We start from the raw sequence: 22,817 nt of genomic DNA, 5'->3' as shown, positions 1-22,817 counted from the left end.
ATAAATTTTAATGAATATTTTCTTCTTGGAAATGTAGAGCATTGTGGAATTTGGCACCATTAATTCCAACAGATCAGCGAACGAAATTAATTACGACACGCACAAAAAGAAACAACACCGTTCCATCAATTGGAGGAACACGTTGCATCCAAAGGTTGTGTTGTGTTGTCTGTGTGAACATGTGATGTGCGTTGTTGAACACGAGAGAATGTAAAACAGCTTTAGCTGATTTCTCAACGTCATATAATAACCTCTCGTGCTTTTTTGTATGCATAATGAGTGGGTGTTCTTCTTTTCCCATGAAATGCCTTCTCTTATATATATTTCGGACGCGGAAAGGACCCTCCTTGGCGCGCCGAGAGAGTTAAAAATTTTATACACCGGCACTTGGAGAGAATATTAAGCGCGTAATGTGTTCGAACTGTTAATGTTGCCCTTTTCCATAGTGCAGCGCAGGTATATTATATACTAATGTCTTCTTCTTCTCCGCCGGATAATATTTCACGACTCTGATGAGCGCCACGACGTGAGAGAAGAGAGCGGTCATGAGTAATGAAATGACATTTAGAGTCAGTCAGAAAATCCTTTCGAAAAGCATCAGACTCTTGACGAGCGAGCGCACAAAACTAATTCGCGGCGTGATTTTACGCTGCGTATCATTTGCGTCGGGAAAAAATAATAATAAAGTAAAGTGCCAGTCACGGTCTGATTTTTGCAGTTTCTCACTCTAATGGCAAAAGTCGGACGCGTGCACTGGACGAAAAGAAATTATGACTCTTCAAAATTGCATAAAAAAGCCAAACATAATGCAATGACTTTTCCAAATATATGGAAGATCCCTTTTTGCGAAATTTAAGCTCAATTTAAGCACATTATACCAAATTCTAATAGAAATTAGTCTTGAATTAAAGAGAAAAAGGCGAAAAATATTTTTATTTTATATTTTATTATAGTTAATATGTTAAATAATTAAAAACTTTTAAATAAATATAAAAATTTATCATTTATTATCAATTGTGGTAGGATTTGGGACTACTTTAAATTTTATTATTAAATAAAACAAGTAAATTAGTAATAAAAATAAATTATTACATAAACAAATAAAAAAATTATAAATAATTTTACTATTTAAAATAATTGATGAAAATTTTGTGTGGTCTTCTTTTATGTGTAATAATATTTCATATACTTTTATTAAGCATTCTTTTTTTCTTTTAATTTCATCCTCAGAACTTCGCCAAAGTTTTCCTGCCTGGCATCATTTTATAAAAATCTCTCACACAGACTTTTATACGCTGCCGGTCGGTCGTGCGGGCGTCAGCTTCTTTTTATTGCCACTTTATGGAGACCTCAAGGAGACTTCAACGCTCGGCTCTCATTCGAGCTGCTGAAGCTGTGGCAAAAAAAGAGTGACAGACCGGCGGCCACATTACAAAGCTCTCTCGCAAGAATCATTCCGAGCTATTTCTTTAGTCAGGGCGACCTTATGGTCTGCCCACGCGCCCAAAGCCGCGCACGCTCTTCCTGACGAGAGTAAGCGAGCGAGGAAGGCGCGTGACACGCTGGTCACACTCGGCTGCATCTCTTCGCCGGCAGTGGCAAAAACAAACGCCGGGAGCCGACAAACGAGTTGCTTGCACTCATTGCGATATGAATAACGACCGCGAACTTTGAGAAAAAATTTTTTAATAATTCGGAAAAGAAAGATTCAGTTTTTTCCATCAAATTCAATCAGCGCCAAAAAGTCGCCAAGCTGTAAAAACAGCGGTTTATAAATTGGTCGAGTTAGTTTTCCGTCGGGGGCGCGTTTTCCTTCCCCGAGAGGTGAGTTTTTTATGCGGTGGGAGTGCAGAGGGGGAGGTAGAGAGCGAGCGAAATACATATTAGAGACCACGCACGCACCATCTGCTGTCTCTCTCTGGGTCTCGCTCCACGGAGCAGATACAACAGCTACTGATGCGCTCGCTGCTTTTTGCCCCTACAATTTCATCCAGCGGCTCAAAAGAATATATATATAAATCGTGATGATTTGGTCGGAGGGAGGCTGCGCGCTTTTAAGCGATGCAGCCGTCAAGGTGGCGGCCGAAGCCACCCCCGCGCTGACGCCGAAGTGCACAAATCAACAGGCGTCTGTTTGTACGCACCAGAGGAATGCGCGACTATTTTTGTGCTGGTGGAGATATTTGTGAGAGCAAAGGGGCGATAAACTGCAAGTCAAGTACATATACAAAAGTGGAAACATGATGGATTTTTGGTCAAAACCAACTTAAAATGACTATGAAACTTATTTTTGGTAAATTTTACTTATGTTTTCCAGATCATTTTTTTTTTTCAAATATTTTTAGTAATAATTTAAAAGTTAATTGAGAAATAATATGTATGTGAAAAGCCGAAGGTTAATGATTTATTTTTGATTTAAAAAAAATGCAGTTTCTTATCCTTGTAATTTGTCTGTTTAGTTTTAAATAATGTGAAAAATTTGAGAAAAATAAATAAACAATAATTACAATGTAACATTGTCAAAGTTTAAGCAGTACAGTATTATTATTATTGATCTTTATTGACTTGTGAAGCGTCGTCATGATATAGTTACTCACTGCAACGCGCCCCATTTGCAACATTATACAAAATAAATAGAAAAGATGAAAAGAAGATCAAAAAACAACAAAAATATTACAATTCATCTATGAGTTGAAAAAACTCTTCTCTGCTATATATATTTTTTTTTTTTTTTTATTTAACTTTTATGACAGATAATTTAAATAATTTAGCTAATAGACTTTTTTTAAGGAAAGGAAGTCCCAAAACAAGAAAAAGCGTCCTGTAATGAGCAGCACGCGATACATTTCATGGTGGCTTGGGTGTTCGCGACCAAAAGTTGTTGATGCATAATTGCTCCAGTGGCGCTCGGCAAACGTTTATATACGTTTTCGTATATATATAAAATGCAATAACGACGATAAGATAAGGATATTGTTGCACATAATAAGAGCCGCTTTCCATAACAGCAGCCAGCACTGGGGGGTGGTTAATTATGTTGATACAAAAGGGGGGCATCATGCTCTAGTAGGTCTAAATTAAATTACGAGTACTCAAGCAAGACGCCGCTCTCGGCACAATGCAATTTCAGCATGCATAATTTTCGCCTCTGAACGTGAAGAGGCGTCATTACTCCGTCCGCTTCCTTCCTTCCTTCTCGTGCATTCACGCGCCAGACGTAATTGATAAAATCAAGATGTGCGGCGGCTCTTGTTATTTATCATGCGCAGGGGAAATAAGTTTGCTTGCGGCCACGCGACCAGTTCCGGTTGGCCGCGAGTTATTTTAATTTTCGTCAAAAAAGAACGAAGTAGGTTGCGAATTATTACAATGCAGAACGACGCGTGCATAATAATTAAATTTGCATTAAGAAACAATTTTATTGTTTCAAAATTAGGTACCTTTTTTGTATAACATGAAAAAAGGTTCAGTTAATATTTTTTTTGTCACAATTTCAAATAATTAATAATAATTTTGACCAAATTGGTTAATTGAAACCCTTCTTTATTTAATTTCTAATTTGATCAGCTTCAAATTTAAATTTTATTTTTTTCTCCCATCTTTTGGGCAACGTTTTTAATTAATTTCTTCCCAACATAGCAACAGGAGGCGCCGGATGAAACCACCGACCGACGAGCTGCCGTTGAAAAAAGCGGTCGGTCGTCAGTCAACGACAATCCAGCCGTACCACCCCTAGCTGCCTGCCTGCCTGGCAGACATATTATTTAGATGCTATCGGTCTCGTAAGTGTATTATGCAGAGCGTATTATCCGCGCGCCGAATAAATTGAATTGGCCGCGGTAATTTATGCCGGTGCTGTACCTGCGGCAGCCGATCTTCCCGCGAGCGCATTTATTTATCGTCGTTCAGGCGTGCACTAGAAAATTTCCAAGTGCCGATTGTGCGCTGACAGAGGAAAAAAGGAAGGCCTGAACCATCAGGGGCAGGGGTGAATGTGTCCGGCTTTCGCGTCCCGGCGGGTGGAAATTTCACTCTGCGTGAAAGCTCGATCGGAATGAAAGGGTTGGAAAGCTCTCGGAGCCGCTCAGATTTCACGGTTGAGCGGAAATATTGCATTTTTGAGAGGATGTCGAGTTGATCAGCGAGAGAAAGAGATTTTACCATTATGAATTAAAGGACTCGCTATGCTTTAGAGGAAAACAGCATAAGAGAGATTGTAAATCCTTATTTTTGGTTATTGGAATGATTAATTTCAATTAAATATCTGATTGAAATTCTATTAATTTTTCTATTCTATTCATATTGCAAATCTGGCCTGCAGCAAATAAGAAAATGTTGATTGATTTCAAGGAATATGGTCAATAATTGGAATGAAAACAATAAAAACAACACATGTGTTTTAAAAAAGAGCTCAAGCAGAGCAATTTTTTATGTAGCTGATACCTATGCATAATGATGCATTTAAATAATAATTATTTTAAAAAAACAATAAATTATTTATATCGATAAACAGTGGTAATTACTGAAAAAATTTATTTAACTAAATTTAAAATATATAAAATAAAATGCAGAATGGAAAAAAATTTAAGATGTTAAATTTATTAATTGTGTTATTAAATTTGTTAGATTGAATGGTTAAAGGCATTTTTTTTTTAAATTTATTTGTAGAATTTAATGTCATAGGGCAATCTGAATTGAATGAAAAAGGCACTCAATCGCTGTAAAAAATTTGATTTTTGCTCTCTTGATGCTTTTATATGATTGACAGACACTCGCGCAGAGCCGGGCGATAATCTCGACGCCGCCAATCACGACGGGATCCGCGAGGTCGCAAGTACGAGGCACATTTTAATCCAGTGCGTGGCTGCTGCCAATTCATCAATCGGCTGCGAAACCGCAAACAAACTGCGATCGAGAGAGAGAGAAAGAGAGAAAAAGCATCATCAATCCCGACTCCTTTCGCTCTCTCGTCGCATGTACTCTTGCGGGTGATTAATCTAAACACTTCAATATGCCCGGCGAGCACTTAATAAAAAGCGACTTGTATAAAAATGTGCGTCTGGAAAAAAGCAGCTTTGCTTTGCACGTATATGTACTTGCGATGTACATACATACATAGGCGAGATGTGGAACGTGGGACACGCGGGCACATGGTGCGGCGCCGAGTGAGAAGAACAAGCCGCTCTAGCCGCCGCTGCTGGCCCACATTTCGACAGTGTTTATGCACACACAGGTATTCGCAATTGCCGATGATTTGCAGATATTATCTTACTGGAGCGATTTTGATTCGCGCGGATCCCACGGATACTTAAGTTTGTGACTGGCATTTCTCGTTTGACTTCTCGCTCCAAAAAATTTATATCAACCGCACATCAGCCGCGTTCAAAGTGACCAATTGCGGTTTGGTTGCGGCCAGAAAAAAAAACTTGTTATCCAAAGAGAGACATTAATATTTTGGGACAACTTTTTTTAATTAAGAGGTACTATACAGATGAGGTATGTGCGGAGAAGGGAATGAAGAAGTGTGTGAATAGCTCACCTCTGTTTTTAAATTATTATTTTTTGTTTTTAAACAAAGTATGAAAATAATAATATTTTCTCTATGCTGTTATTAAATTGAAATTAATATAGCGCATATAGCGAAATTTTAGAGTGTAAAAAATTTTACTTTAAAATTATTTGATTCTAAATTTTAAAATATTTTTCCTCTTCTCGAAATACAGTTTAAATCATTGGAGATGTTGCGTGCGGTACGTCGGTATTACTTTTGAAAACGTTTGACTTGCGAAACGGGAACGACCCCTAGGAGCATTTTTCAATCTGAGAGAAATTTGCACAATCTTAATTAAATAAATTTATTATCCGTTGGTCGGCCGCGCTCGCTCATACAGTATGATTGATTAAAAATTCGCCAATGATTTATGGTGATTGGAAACTTTCTTCGCGAGATGCTCTCGGAACAATGCCTACCTGGCGGGCACGCGAAATTTCACATGCGCTTTTACGAGGTCAAGGTCAGCAAAGAGGGTAATTGGCCAAGATTTTTGATAAATGCACACGTTCATTTGCGGAGACGATTCTTCTCCCGCCGCTCTTAATGCCTCGCTTGGTAATAGAATTTAATGGTTTCCATATGCGCGCCGATATGTAATAAAAAGAAGAGACTTTTTGCCTCGCCAGCATTTTGCCTCATTAATTTTGTAAGCAGCGTGTTACATTAAAACTATTTACATTGCCAGCTCACATATATATGCAAATAAAAAAGAGATACACTGTGCGATTGCAGACTGGGAAAATTAAGCAGAGTCGTGCCAATCTTATTGAATTTCGCTTATGGGCCGAAACGCATCCCGAACGGTCGTAAATTCGGCTTTCGAATGTATCGAGGAACGCGATCTGACTTTTGTGAGAGTCCCGGCGGACTGACGCGCGCGTTATAAACTTATGTGAGTGCGACGCGGAGAATATGGCACGGCAATTTCTATTACCAAATATGGCCGAGCTCACGGAAGTAACGAGAGAAATAAAAGTAGCCATAGTGAGAGAGACTGATCGCTTACACGACCAGGGACTTGTTTGAGGATAAATCACTTCGGCTCGCCCAAAACTGTCGAAAGAAAAAGAGAGAAACATCGATTGGGAGGAATTTTGATGAAGCTGTTGGGTGAATTATTGAGCCAGATTTAATTAATGTTCCCTTAGAATCGGTTAATATTTCCCATTAGTTTTTATGTTTTATGCAGTAGCCACAATTAGTTAAGATTTTAGCGCAAAATTTAAAGTAACATGCGATTTCAACTCAAGAATAAAGAATTCTTTTTTCAAACATAACATAAATAGAATTTATATAAAAATATAAATAAATTTAAATTATAAATAATCCGCAGATAATCCGAGTGAATATTATATAGTATGCAAAAATCTACAAAAACCTGCGCGATTGAATTTACAAAATAAAAACTAATATTTAATACTAAAACACTTAAAACCATTAAATTTTAAAATGTATCTAATTATTTTAAATAAAAAAATATAAAAATAAATTATAAACATTGTTTAATTTTTATATATTTCACATAGTAACTATTTTAAACTAAAACTAACAATTTAAAAATGCTATTTCAGCGCAAGAAGGGCAACGTTCTTTGTTGCGGAGAACACAAATACCGAACACAACAAGCGACATACATTCGCGTAATTGATTGTTCTGCCGAGGCGATCGGCCATTGCAAGCTGCCGCTTCTTCTTAGTTTTCTCGAACCAATGGACAAAATTGAATATTTATGCAGATTAGCCGCCGTGCTATATTGTCATGAGAGCCGAGTTGACCTTTGCCTTTTTATTTATTTTCTTCGTTTCGTCTCTCGAGAGCCGTTTTGGTTTACGCGCTGATGCATTATTTTTTAATGCCTAAGATGTAATCTCTTCCCTTTGCAGAATATGCGGTGAGCATTTATGTGGCCGAGTGTGTGTAAAAAGGTCCAGGCAATATAAAAGCAGCTAGCCAGTATAATAATTTGTGATTCACTGCGTTTGCTCCTCTCGATTTTGTATGAGAACAAAAAAAAAAGGAAGAGCAGAGCGAAGGAGCAGTTTTTCGCACGGGAAAGAAAATTTACGCAAGGAGCAAGAGAAGGGAGACCGACATCGTCCAGGAATACATTTTTTTTTCTCTGCGAAGCTCAAAATAATTGTCCCATACAAAAGTACAAAAGAATTCCAACGTAATTTTTAAGACAAAAAGATACTCGCGAATTTTATTTTAATTTAATGTTTAAAGCTCGAAATTTCGTGCAAATTCCACGAGACGGCTATTAGAAAAGACAATGGTCGCAAGCTGGAGTTTTTGTTTACACAAATTGCACGATCCTTTGATACTAAAATAGACCACCTATCTATAATTTTGAACGTAAGTTAAAGATATTATTTCTGTAATTATAATTTGATATTCTAAAAAAGCCCGTTTGAATGACATTTTAAAATATTTGAAAGCTTTTTCTATTTTTGTCTTTATTTGGAATGTCAGGAATGCCTCTCGCATTTCATTTTCAATCGCTGCAGTATCAGATTGAAGATAAGCGGCGAGGTCCGTTTCTGGACGGCTGGTCAGAGGCGAAATTTTATCTGCTGCGCCGAGACAGATGTGGAGCTCCCGCGGTGCTCCACATATCACTTGATTAATTCAATCAAAACAAAGGCGCGCGACGAAAGCGGCAGCGTCCTTTCAAGAGAGCATCGCTCTTCATCAGCCGATCGACTACTCGTGACGCAAATCGAAAAAATTCCTCCGAGGCACCTTATTGTCTCTCATTGGGAGGTCGCGCCGCTGCAGAATGGCTTCCCTCGGCAGCAGGTCGTCCGAGGGACAGGTGCATTTCGGCGGCACACGCGATCTCGGAACTCACCTCTGATTATTCGTGGTCCGTTGACCTTCGCGAGCCGAGCCGGTTTGAAAGTCCGCGTTTTATTTTCGGGCCTCTGCGCTATTTAACAGATATAGCGAGGTGTACGCGCGTTGCCTTTTTTATTTTTACTCGATTACATATCGAGTGTGTATGTTTAAGTGAAGGCGCGCGCCATTTTGGAAGATAGTTTGATGCCAATGCTAATAATAGATCCATTAACAACGTCGTCCTTAAGCAGTTTGGTTTTCAAGCCGTGCTCTCGCTCGCTCCTCTCTGACTTTTAGATGAAGATGAATATTTCGGCGGCCGGCGCTGAATCATCAAGTCTTTTAGGGGTTGTAAAAAATCGGCACAGAGCAGAAAATTCGCTCGCTGACGAGTGAAACAAACGACCGCGCGGCCGACAGGAAGCGAGGATGATCAAAATTCCGCTAATAAATTTTCAGCCTAATGAGTTCCGAGAAAGAAGTGTTTAGGAAGAAACAACCGGATGAAAAATAAGGAAAAAAATCATGCACAACAGGCTTGTTTACTATAAAAATTTCAAATAAAATACGACAATTGGATATATTTATGAATTAATATTTGTTGAATATTTGAATTTTCATTCATTTTCTCTAGGAATTGTTCCATAAAAATCCATAAATTTGTAGATTTTAAATAATTTCCTCGACTGCAGACGCGCATCTCATATTTCGAAAGAGAGAAAATCAGCCGGGCGCAGAGAGCGAATTTTCACGCACCGAGTTGTCAGTCAGTCACTCCGTCAGCGGGACATCAGTTTTTCGTTTTTCAAACCGCAGCAGCGCTCTGACAAATTAATAAAGAATACTCTCTCGGCGCTATGCTGGTTTGTAATGAAAAAGCTGGTCTCGCTTAGCATAGCCTCTCCGTTCGCGGGGATTATGAAAATATGATGATGTTGATGAGCTTAAAAATAGCCGGTGCGCAGCGCAGTCGCGAGAAAGAGAGACCGAGAGACCAGTTCCGACATACTTTCAAAAGCTTTGGCAGCGCCATCAAAAATTTTATCATCGTAAAGCGAGATTTTATTATAACGCTGCGCTCCTCCTCTCTTCTCTTTCTCTCCGTTCGCACGCCGCGGAGATGTGAAAGGACCACGGCTGCTTTTTTCTATTTCGTAACGTTGGTGGAAGATTTTTTATAACATTTTTTGCTCCACCGCGAGTGCGATTAAGCCTCCAGCTGCCTTACACGCGTATAATTATTATCATGCATAGACCGCTCAGTGCAAAAACCTACGAGTATGTGTTCCGTCTGCATCAAGAAAACGAATTGAGCGCCGTCTAATTAACCTCCCGATGCTGATCAGCGCGCAAGGAAGATTCGCGTTTTATTGTCTTGGCATACTTTATTTCGCACACGCCACAGAAAGCACACCAGAAAATACTTCAAATGAGTGGGAAAAAAATAACATGAATATAAACATATAATTAAAAACATAATTTTAATATTTATATTTGTTCTGTCCTTTGCAAGTAATTAATATTTAAATAGTTTTATTGTTATGTAATATAATTATATAATCAATTTATTTATTATAAATTGCTTTCTGAATCTTTTATAATTAATTAATACTGTATTTTGAATTATTTTACGGTTATGTAACTAATATTTTGAATACTTAATTTTCCAGGTTTTTTTATTTTAGTGTTTCATTAAAAACACAAATCCATTGCTTCTAGTCAATAAAAATTTAATCTGGATAGCTGACGTGAGCGGTAAATTTAAATTTTAAATCCTCATTTTATATTTCATTAATTTTAATCATTAAATGAAGGCAAATAATGCATTTTTGTAATTTGCATCAAAAAAAAAAAAAAAAATGAAAATCTCCAAAAGCTGGGGGAATATTGCCTTATAAAAATAATAGCCGCACAATGTGCAGGTTTACAGAAAACTATGTACATGAAAATTCCACCGATTCCAGATGCACAAAACAGGTGAGAACATTACTTTGAACTCACAGGTGTTGCTGTTGGCATCAGTAGCAAGGGGTGTCCCATTCGCCCCCCGCAATCAGTGCAGCGGCGGCCACAGGTGAGGAACACGTGTCGCTTGCGCATCTGCGAAACACGGAAGGAAAAGAAAAGGCGTGTGCCGGTCTCGGTGGGTCGGACGCTTCATGGTCGGAGGGATCGCACGTGGTGCTTTATGGAGAGCAAGTAAGCAGACTCGCGATGCACCAGCTGGACTCTGTCTACGGCTCTTTTGAGTGAAAAGAAGTCCTGACCTGCTCAACGCGCACCACATGGTCACGGTGCCTATTTGGTCATAATGAGACGGACCCACGTGCCACCGGGCTGCTCTATATGGAAGGCGCCCAGTTTATTGCGTTGGTGCACGCACCGCCCGAGGAAGAGCACTTCTCTGGAATGCCTTCAATTGCGACCCTCTTGCTCCAATGAAAGAACGAATAATTTTTCAACAAAATTCTGATTTTATAAATTGTGTAGAATAATGTGGAAAAGGTATTATAAATTAGTTAACTTGTTGATTGATTTAGATTGTTTAAATTACAATCAAAAGGAGAAATTATTTTTAAAACTGGCTGCAAAAGAAACAAAGATTTGAATTCATATAAAAAGTAAGTTGTGTTAACATTACATATTAAATTTTGAATTTATGCCGATCAAAATTGAACATTATTTTGCAAAGTTTGAAACACAATCAGTGCTGGACAAATTACTTTGGTCATGTAAAATTTCATTTGACATTCAACCAAAAGTAATGATTATATTTATTTTTTTATTTTTGTTGAGAAAAAATACATAACAATTAAGTGAAAAAAGATCCAATTCTGCACCCCTTGTCCTCAAAAGCCCTTAATTAACCAAAAATGGTGGTTTGCGAGAATCAAAGAGCGTGGCATATTGCACAGGGCGGAAGTCGAAGCAGCGTCACTTTGCCGATTTTTCATCCCCGTGGGACGCGCGGTGCGTTTTCAATATCGCCGTTTCGAGCGAGTGGGGCCATTAGTGCGAGAGGGTGTATTAGATTTTATGAACGAAAGGCAGCTGTGTTTTTAAACTGAAGGTGCGAGGGGTGCTTGGTCATTTGCTGGTGAATTCCACCCCCTACAGACGCGCTCCCGCTCGCAGAGGGAGAAAAATCTAGTGGGTTTTGGAAAAGAGGTTAGCGTGTCGTCGTTTTCGGATGGAGAGCCAGGGGTGCAGCGGCAGGGGCGAGAACGGGGAGTAGAACCGAGCTCACAGGAAACTGCTGTGAAACATGACCTCCTCTCTCTCTATCCTGCAACCCATGAAACGAACGCTCCGAACCGCCATGTCACCCTCACCCCCTGCGCACGATTCGTAGTTGCCAAATCAACTTTTCGTCGATCTCGGCTCTAATTGAAAACTACGAATTGTTCAACTTGCGCTCTCTGAAAAGTTTAACAAGCAATAAACTGTCTAGAGTGTATATTGAAATAAATGTTTGTAACTGGAAAAATAAAGCTTTCAAAGATGTGCACGGTAACTCCAGAGTTAGGTAAGCACAACAATTTATTACACTATAAAAAAATTTTAAATGATTCAGCATCATAGTAGCTTTGATGCAATAATATCAAAATAACCACGCATGTTCAATGTTTTAAATATAATTTTGTTAAATATTTATATGTTAAAATTAAATTCCAAGGATCTAGAGAAATTATAGAATTTTTATTTTATAACAAGTTATGCGAGCTCTTTAACTTCCCACATTATTATACAGATTTTTAAGAAAAGTTTGAAAAAATCAATTTAATTGTACAAAATAATATATAATTACAATTATATAAGTTTTTGTCTAAATATTTTAAATGACTAAATGCAAGTTAATGTTTCCTACAGGGTTTGAGGGTGCGAAGAGATGTGCACAGAGTGAGCAGTAATCGAATTTGTATCCAATTTCATCTCGCCGTCCTTGAGCCTTTTGAGTGTCGGGGAGAGCTTTGGCTGCCATCGGAGCTATAGCTGCAGCCATTGCACGCTTGCGCCCATTTCAATCCAATAATGAATCATTTTCCGCGACGTCGAAAGTCGATTTTTATTTCTTGGATTTATTATTTATTAGAACAAGGCACGTCGCCTGTGCTATAATTATATATACGCACTTTAATAAATATCCAGGAAACACCGCGCGCGAGATGCGTTTTTCTTCTTCCATATTTGTGCGCATATGATGGATTATTTATAAGGGGCTATTATAGGCAGGCCATAATCGGACACGTTGTTATTATGATTAAGCAGCGAGTGCACTGCGCATTTTAATGAGTTCATTAGAGCGGCATCTGGAAAGTGAAGCGAAAGAAATATAAAATTCGAAAATTCGACCACGCGGCTATAGAGAATAAGATTTCACTTATAAATTTATTTGCCGCGATGCTAATCAGCGGTGCCCGGTTTGTATCTGGTTAATAACAATAATGACCCACTAAAAAATAAAATACTCTGGCCGAGAGAGTCCAATTTTCACGCCAGGCAATTTATGCGTCTTGCGTTAGTTAGACCGGATTTGCGCCACCCACCACACTCTATGTCAGCAGCCGCAGCTTTCGACGCAAAACTTGCACGCTTTTAACGGACACACATTTTGTCCGGCGGCGGAATTCGCAATTTCTGCCTCTGATCGTGCCCGATAATGAAAAGTTAAAAAGTCAATTTGCCGCGGCGCCCGCTTTTGAGATTTCCAGCCCGAGATAAATTATAGTGATGGAAAGTCGCACTTTTGCCGGAGAAAATAATTTGTCTCATAAGAACAGGTTTCGGTGCATCTGTGCAAATCACATGCAAAGTATCCGTTTGTTTAGAAAATTTCAAATTACTTATTAGAAACAAAGTTGATTTCCCAATTATTAAAATCAACTTGCTGGAGAATTTGCATAGTAAATATTTTCAAGTTGTTGATTACTCTGCGCTGGGGGCCTCTACTCTTCAGACGATGGCACTTGAATTTACATTTCGGCGGAGGGCCGTCGCTTTTGCATATAATTAAGCTGGAGAAAAAGTGGAGGTTTTTTTGGTTGTGATGGGATTGTTAAGTGGCGCGTACGCAGCAATTAAGGCGACAGTAAATTTTGTTTGCCGGCCAAGTGTGAATTTAAGGAGCCAATTAATTGTGCGAAAAGGTTTCCGAGACCTTTGTGCCCTCTTCTTGTCTCAATGGAGAAATTGGCCGCAGGAATATATTTTATCTAGAAACTCATCTCCCGCGTAAATTGCACCTCGAAACAATAAAATGAGAAGAAGAAAAAAATTTAATGTAATAATATAATTTTTTCTTGTGCAATAATAAAAGGAATTGCAGCATGAACGAAATTTTTTTCTATAATTAATAAAATTAATTGCTTCAAGTTTTGCTTTTAATTGGAACAGGTCTTTGATCTAACAATATCGCATGACTTTGAAAGCCCTGACGAAAAAGGAATTCAGCTCGAATTTCCTTCTCGGAACTATTGAAGGCTCAAATTGGGCCACTTGCTCTTCGGCATAACAGAGGAATTCGCTCTGCTTTAGCCGCTCCTCGGGTCAACCTTGCGAAAATATCCATCATCGCCGCGGCCTGAGCTCCCGTTTCGGCCGCACCTCTTCAATTTAATTCAAAACAAGCACGCGGGCACGCCGCGCATTGTAACTTTTCTTGCTCGCAAACAACATGCTCCATTATTGAACAAAAGTCAACTCTTAAAAAAAAAGTGTGTGTGTGTCTCTTCGGCACGCACACACAACGAGACGATTTCTCTGCGTCTCGTTTGAAATGTCGTAACCTCGTAGCAAGAGAAATGAAAGAGCCACGCTGAGGGTCAATTACGATTATTTGTGAGATGCGCTTCTTGTACTGGCGTGTTTTTATTACGAGAGGAAGATGAAGCCGCCGAGATAAAATATTAGAATATACGTGTGTATTCCGTAACGGTGAGTGAGAGCATGTAGAGCACCGGGCAGCCCAGGTTAATTCTTTCCTTGAGCGGTTTCACGTGAGCAGTCACGCCGCGCCGCTTTAAATCATGCTCTCGTACAACTTTTTGAATCGCCGATTTTTCAATGCAATTAAAACTAGCAGCAGGTCAAAAATATGATGAATTTCCTAGAGTGGAGATGACAGCGCGATGCTGCGGCTGGCTCATTTCGCCTCTCTCCAAACCGATATGTTAATTAATTTAATTTTGAAATTTATGGCCTTAACCTGCAGCTAAACAAAAATTCAAGAATGCTTTCTTTCCGCTTACATAAATGAATAAATCTCGATTCGATATGCAGCAGCTTTTAGGTGTGCACTCAACTCACCGCTTGATTTTATCTGCGTCAATAATTAAAACGAAACTGTAGTGCTGATTGTGAGTGCGGCCTCTTAGTTTTCTAAAGACTTCAAAACACCCGGGGCTATATCATCCTATGTAGTTCTTAATATGCAATGCAAAAAGCTTCTGGACGATGAGCTTAATTATATTTTAATATTTAATCATTAATATTAAAATATCAAATTTCATTACATACTTTTGTACTTGATCTGCAGAAAATAAGTACGATAAAGGTAATTAAAAAAAAATATTTTATGATGTAAACAATTATAATATTTATAATGAATAATTATTATTGTATAATATTGATAAATTACTTATTTTTCTAGGACAAATGTAATGTTTGCAACGCTTATTTTATTTCATAATTAAGTAATTATTTCATCTGCAATCTTGCGGGGTCAAGTCAGCTCGATCGGCGTGTCTAATGTGGCGAACACGCAGCTCGATTAATTAAGATTAAGGTTGCGCACACCGGCGCACATAATCAACTCGATCCACACACAATTAATTCAAATTTAACTGCGGCCAGTATGCAGGCCGGAGAGCCGCGGGAGGAATAAATAAAATCATTTTCGCGCACACATGTCTCTTTCTCTCGTCTGCATATGTAAGTGAAGTGTTTTAAGTTTAACTCGAGGGTATGCAATTACTCTCGCGTGCTGTTTAAATACAGTGTCCGCCTATCGTCGTGTGTTGTTCGTCGTGAAACGAAATCTTGTTCAAAAATGATCCAGACACAAACATATATGTTAATTGGACAAATTGCTGTTTTGTTTCCAAACATGAGCTCGGTGTCAGCTGCCAAGACGCGTGATCGGACGAAGAAAGGCGATCCCGCCTTGCTCGACCTGCGATTGAACTTTGCAATTGCCAAAAAGTCTGTGATATAATTTGGCAATCTTTTTTTTTAAATTTAATAACATATTTTATTTAAGAATAATGCCAACTTTGAATTGAATGCGTCTATAGCTTTGGTCAACTTGGGTATAAAAGGAATGAAAAAAAAAAATTGGCGTGAAATTCCTTCTAAAATTCGACAACAAGCTGCGAGATATTGAAGCCGGCCGACTTCCTGTGATACATCATCCTCTCGCGCCGCAAAGAAGCACAAAAGCGAGTGAAACTGGTCACTGGGACAACAATGCTCGCTGCCGAGGGGAGGAAGCCCTCCAAGCGCAGCTCCGCCACCACCACCGCCGCCGCCGCCATGGGCAGGTAAGCACAGAAGAAGCGAAAAGGGATGTTCGATTTTGTCACGCATTATTCGCAGGTAATGAGGGTATGGATGGCGGCCCAATTTCCACAACAGATGGGAAAACAAAACGAGCAAGGCCTTTGATCTTGAGCATGGACAAAAAGTAGGAATAGAAAACCGCCCATACTGGTTTCCTACCCAGGTTTTTGGAAGAGAAAGATATTTTTATCAAGGGTTAGAGCTTAATTTAAAAAGTAGTTTCTGATTAAACTTTTGGAATATGGAAAGCAAAAATTAATAGTTTTTATAGGTCTACATATCATTCAGTCAATTTAACTCCTTCTTTAAAATTGTCATTCGATTTTAAGTTTTTAAGACACGAAATTTCTAACTAACAGCAAAATAAAGGCCAGTAATGTGAATTTTTTTTCTCGCTATTTTTTAATATCATTTTTTTTTACCTGGCCGGTGTGGTAAGTTGGAACGGCGACTGCTACTGGTGGATAGGGATAGCAAGGGTCGGTGAGGTATTCCTGTTGGCCGATCAACTCGACAGGGTGCATCAACAGTTTGGTCGAACTGAGCAGACCCTGCATCAGGGTGGACTGCATGGGCGGCAGGACGACCACGTTGGTTTGCTGCTCGGCCTGCTCTTGCTTGATGATGGAGCTGGACACGAGGGCCACTTGCGGCGGCTTCTTGGCCGGACTAGAGTTTTTGTCGGCGTCCATTTTTGGAACGGGGGTTTTCTGCAGACACAAATTTCGGATCGGGCGCTCGGCGTGGCTCTTAGCACATGGCAACAGGCGGCCGCGGCGGCAACAGCAGGCTAACGACTACGGCTAGCGAGATCTTCACACGCGAAACGCAGCCAGGGAACTGTTGTGTTGTGAAAAGAAAACCTGAGAGGCCGGCTTGCCGCTCTGCGAGAAGAAAAGGACAGGGAAAGAATAATAGGGGCCCGACGGCCAAAAAGCAGGCACTAAAAAGGAGGGGAACGCAGCGCTCGACGACGACCCGACAACGAACGCATCTCTTCTTTTTACGAGCGGGAGAAAAACGAAAGAAAGAAAGAGAGACGCGAGTGAGCGACCTAGCGAGCAGGCAGGGCTGTAAAAAAATATACAAACTCGCTCGCAGGGAGAAGTACAGAAGACACGGTATACTGGAGTGTACAGTACAGTAGTGCAGAATATATGGCATCAACGGGGGCTGATTTATCATGATGAGACGAGTACGGTTGGCTGCCCTGCACAATTTAACGCAAAACCTTGGGAAATGAAGAGATCGGGCTTTTCCTCGTTGCAAAAATTGTTTTCACTCAAAACAAAACGGCTCTACCATTTTCGGTCACGGTCTGCGACCCTATTTCACGAGCAAGAAAAATACTAAAAAATCTGTGAAATTGAAAAAAAAAAATACCACATTTTAACATAAAAATTACAATCTGAAAACTAACAAATTCAAGTACCAACCAATCTGTTAGTTTGTTTAGTTTATTAGTTTTAAGATTTAAATTTTTGTGTTAAAATGTTTTTTTTTTTTTTTTCTTTTCAATTTCGCCGATTTTTTTTATTTTCTTGTTCATGAAATAGGGTCGCAGACCTTGACCGAAACTGGTAGAGCCGTTTTGTTATTGAATGAAAACAATTTTCGCAACAAGGAAAAGCCCGATCTCTTCATTTCCATGATCATCTCCTTGAGTGTCAACTTCTTCAAACAAAAACTGAGTTAGCTGATCTTATTGAAATAGGATTTTTACATTCTTTTATTATTTAATTATTGAGAAACCAATTTAATTTTATTTGAGGGCATTCGAGACAAATTTTCATTTTAGATGCACACACAAAATATTTGACAATTACTCTTCTCATAAAATTTCAAAATGAATTTCTCTCATAATCATAAACTTAAAATTATTTCGGAAATTTTAATCTAAAAATTAATCTGCACCCTGTTGTATCTGTGAGATCATATATTTCTCCTTAAAATTTTTGATGTTTAATGTCTCTCGACAATATATTACTAGTGAGAAAATATCGGCGTGCGGAACGCGCAGACAGAAAGCTCCTCAAAGTGAAACGAGAGTGCATTTGCATCACTCTTGCTGCAGTTAAACGCGCGCACATATCTCCAATGTCTATCTGCGTGTTTAAAATGAGCCACTGATTTCTCAATCATCCATATAAAGGCTAAATGAATCACCAGCGCGGCTCCTGCACGCTCATTCTCCGCTGGAAAACAAAATAAAGTATAAAGATCAGTCCCAGTGTGTATGTATTTGTCTCAGCCGCGTCCGCTCGGTGGCGCGCGTTAATCACTCGGGCATGAATTATTACGCGCGCCGTGAAATACATTGTTGTAGGAGAGTGTTTGCAAAACCGCTTTTCAAAGATCGGTTTCGTGGGCAGTCGAGCAGCTTCTCTCGTGACGGCTCAATTTTAGAGTTGGTCGCGGCCAGGGCAGTCGTTCACTCACTCTTTCAGGCCTGTCATAAATTGGATCTTTCTGCTCGCACGCAGATGAGACGCTGATAAGAGGATAAAAATTGCGGCTCATGAACGTTTGTGTATATTTTCTGGTTTCGCCAGAGTGACAAGCGTGTATATGAAAAACAGAACGTGAAATGCTGGTGAACTGAAATGAACTTGTTTAATATAGTGATGCCCTGAGAAAAGAATTTCGCCTGGTGGGGAAAAACGCCAACATGAACTGAACAAGGTCATTTGAGCAAAAGATAATAATGTAGTTTTTAAATTTTACTCAATTTTCAATTAAACTCAAATCTAGCATAAAATGCAAAAAATTAGTGGTTTACAATTTGTAATATTCATTTAAAAAAAGAAAATTAAATATTCCATAAATTATTGTATTTAACTCTGTATTGTATAAAAGGCGAACAAAACAGTTTATATAATTTATTATAATTAAAAAATTCTAAGATTCATAATATATTCCATTAAAAAACTGGTAATGTAATTTTTAGGAAAAAAATCCATTATACATAAGTATAATTCAAATTTTACAATTAACAACAACAACAACAACAATAATAGTAATAATAAACGTTTGCAATTGCTGCATAAAAAGTTCATTTGCTCAATTTTTTTAGGAAGCCGCCGCACTAATTTTTTAAATCAATAATTTCAATAATTAAATATTAACCGTTTCCTCACAACTTCAAAGGATAAAATTAACCTTCTTGGCTGATTGCGACGATTGCAACTTTTAAAACGCACAAGTTCGCGTCACTGTTTTCCACGAACCCTTTGGCATTGTATTTATTTTTCTTGCCCTAAATATCAGTCCATAATTCATCTTTCGAAAAGTGCTTGAGAGTGGATGGATATGCATATCAATTAATCACAATTATTTCTAGTGTCGCTAATGGAAGCGCATGCAAGTGCACAAGCCGTGGTTGGCAGTTTGGCTGCGGGATGGAGCGATTGCATCATGCATTGTGGTCGGCGGGATGCGTTCGGTCGTTCGCGGCCCATTCATCGGCCGTCCGCATGGATAATTGCAGCTAGTGTGCGCGCCAATAATGTGTCAGCGACAAAACAACGGCGCGTGCAACACCATGATTTAGAGCCTCGTGAAAAATGACGACGCCGTCGGTAGGGCCGCATTGTACACATATTGGACTGCACAATATCAGCATGGGGCTGATTGCAACCGCAGCTACAGTGGAGGCAAAGCCACCCTCGACTCACGTTTCATATGCAAAACAAACCGGGAAAATTGCGTTTCGCCACTTTTTATGTAATATTTAACACGCTCTGAGCATGACTAATTGGAAAATCAATCCACCAGAAGATTGATTTATTCGAGGTTTTTGTTGGTTGGGATTGTTTTTGTTTTCTTTTCTTAATATTTTTTCTTCTTATATTCTGTAGGACAAATTCATACTCTCTTTAAAATTCTCCTTTCTTTTCTTATTTCTTATCAAATTAAGTTCATGTCAAAAAGAATGATTAATTTATATTTAAAGTTTCCTCTCTCTTGATTTTTTTTTTTATAATTCCAATGCTCTTTTCTTAATAATCTTGAAAGTTTCATTGCAATAATATTATGAGTCCTATTTGAAAGTAGAGCACTTTTGTATAAATTAATATAAATATTTCATTATCGATTCTGATTTTAAACTCTCATTTCAGCAGCAACAAAGTCTAATTAAATGCTCCAGATGATGAGATTAAATTTAAAACAAAATTAAAGTTGTTTGTTTTGAGCCGAGAGCAGTTTGACAACGGAAATTTATACACTTCCATCATTAAATTTATTATCGTCCATTACAAGTACGCTGGTAGTATAATTACGGCACAATTTATTCCGCGCTCGCGGTATTAAACTTTCCATCTCTTGGGGCAATTAATGAAACTTCCACAATATCTCTGGTAAAAACGCTCTCGCTAATTGCTCGATGAAAGATTGCGTCAAACTGGTGCTTTTCTCGGCTGCAACAAATACCGAAATCAAACCGGACTGATTCATCAGTCGAATCAGTGCTGACTGACGTTTGGCAGAGAAAGAGAGGCCGGCTTAGAATACCAACAAAACCGAACGCGGTTCGTTTTCGCTCATTTAATTAAGCGAGAGAGTCGTGATTGATAGGCGCATTGTGCGTGTATCAAGCGAGCCACTCTTTGAATTAGAGAGCATTTTAAATGAGGTGGTTGTTGTGTGTGTTTTGTGCGCGGCGGCCATAACAACAAACCAGATATTGAGTTATTAAATTTTCAAATCTGATTTCCTCTTTTCTTTCTGCTGCGCGCGATGCGAGTTTCGTGCGCTGATGCTACATGAAGGTGCTTCTGGCCGCAGCCGCATAAGCAAAAGCAGCAGCGATTGATGAATTACGATGACGTGAGTGAATTTCATATGAAATGTGTAAGTCACGTCACGATTTTTATAACGAGAAATAACAAGCGATTTATCGGAGGAATGAAGAAATGACAGGGCAACTGTGTGTTTGTTATGCATATCGTCGAAACAAATTCTCAGTATGCAAAAAATAATCCAGGAATTTAGGCGCCTCCAATAATCGGTAAATTGCTTTCGCAGAACATGCCAAATTGTGGTATAATTATGTTATTTTGGCAAGTTTAAATTGCTTGGAAATGATATGCACAACAAGACGCAAAATTTATTGGAAGTATACATTATTATAAAAACGATATTAAAACAATTCAAAATGCATTATTATTTTGTATAAAAATAAAAACCTTTGAATAAAAGTTTTTATGACTTTTAAGCGGTCTCATTTAAAATTAATATTAACGCGGCTGTTATATTTTTCAAATTACAAATGTTTTAAATTTATTTTTATAATTAATAATTATTTTAATATTTTTCTATGAATTTAAAATATGTATTTTTATTCCATTGCCTTTTGATCCTTGTTAAGGACCTTAACATTAATACTATTCATTAAAAGAAATTTCAATTTGCAGTTTCTCAATGAAAGTAAAAAAAATTGAGTTAAGTAATAAAATTCCGGATTTATTCTAACTATTGAAAATAAATTAAACTTACAAAATAGGGGAATCTTCCAAATGTTAATTTTATAAAATTTTTATTTTAAATGTTATTTAAACACATGAATCAAAATATAAAACAATAAATATTTTTGCCAATCATTGGTGGTCGCGCATTATTATGAGCTGCACAGGCCCGGCCGTTCTTTGTGCCAGTTCCTTGTGTACAGGCGGAGCGGAAAAGTTGCAACCCTCAATTGAAATCAGTGGGACGTCAATCAAGCGGAAGATGAGCGACAAAGAATGGCGAAACAGTGTTAGGGGTGCTGCATTATCATGCGGCGGCGGGCGGATTGGTGATTAATTCTGCCGATTCGTCGGACAGACGCACGCAAAACGTTTCCGAAACACTTTTTATGCGCGTCGCTCCCCTTTTCGATTATTACACACCGAGAGCGCTGACAAAACTCCCTCTCTCTAGGCAGGAGAAGGATATTGTATAAAGTTTTTTTTACAAGTTCAAATCCGATGGTAACGAGAAGCTAGGCCGGCCGGCAATAAACGAAATTTCATCTCAGCTGGCAACACAGCAACACTGTGACGCACTTAATTTTTAGCTCCGCTGGAGAGGAGTGTTCAGTAAAAAAACCAAGAGATCTATGAGAACAGAGGCAGAGCGAATCGCCGGCGTGAAAGAATAATGAAAAATGATACTTGTGACAAAATAAAAAGTGAAAATAATATAAATTTATTTCTTCAAATTAAAAGCATATTTTTATTGAAAAATAAATAATTTTTTGGTTAATTAGATTTTCATTATGGATTTTTTTTAGTGAATCGTTTTGCTGCATTGATTGACAGCTATAATGACGGTGATTGGGTGCGATTGAACGGCTGGTGCTGTGAAATCACATTTCCACTGATTGAAGGCAAAAAATCCGTACTCGGAATTCCAGTTAGAGCAGATAATGGGAATTCAAACATTTCCGTCCATCGCAATATAAGATTATTATTTTTGATTGGGATGCCATAAAATGAAAACAAATTTGCAGATTTATTTACAGCTTAAATATTTAATATTTAAATATGAAGCTTGTAACTTACACTGTTTAAATTTTTTTTACTAAATTTACAATCAAAGTGGAAATGGCTTTTAATTTCTCGTTTATTGTAATTCATTTGATTGAGCTCAAGTATGGGGCCTCGAACCCAATAAACATTCTTGAAACTATAGATGCAACTCCACATCATTATTTATTTTATATTGATCTCACTAAAATGTTATTATTGCACTCAAAGTTTGAGGGAGAAATCCTTTGTGGCCATTACGCGAGGCCAGGGAAGATATTCGAAATTGTCGTCTTAGTCTCATTTTTCAAGAAAGTGTCATGCGACGCATTTGATATTTAAGCACTGCAGCAACGCAGCGG

The 22,817-nt window shown here is 38.4% G+C and overlaps 1 protein-coding gene across 13 annotated transcripts in view; it reads right to left on the bottom strand.

Annotated features, from left to right (window-relative positions):
* The window catches only part of LOC132195267 (transcription factor 12), a 106,803-nt gene that overhangs the window by 61,449 nt on the left and 22,537 nt on the right, over window positions 1-22,817 (bottom strand). Inside the window, exon 1 of one of the 13 annotated variants that reach the window (XM_059617158.1) lies at window positions 16,372-16,708. The exons of the other annotated variants lie outside the window; for them this stretch is intronic. Coding sequence (XP_059473141.1) covers window positions 16,372-16,641 — 270 coding nt within the window. The 5' untranslated portion in view covers window positions 16,642-16,708. Of the gene's footprint in view, window positions 1-16,371; window positions 16,709-22,817 lie in introns of those variants that run through there. 13 annotated transcript variants of the gene reach the window in all.

This window comes from Neocloeon triangulifer, unplaced genomic scaffold (genome assembly GCF_031216515.1).
Source record: "Neocloeon triangulifer isolate White Clay Creek 2 clone unplaced genomic scaffold, ASM3121651v1 ptg000009l, whole genome shotgun sequence".
Classification (NCBI taxonomy): Eukaryota; Metazoa; Arthropoda; class Insecta; order Ephemeroptera; family Baetidae; genus Neocloeon; species Neocloeon triangulifer.
The sequence above is the reverse complement of the archived record's forward strand: the minus strand, read 5'-3'. Positions and strand labels throughout refer to the sequence as shown.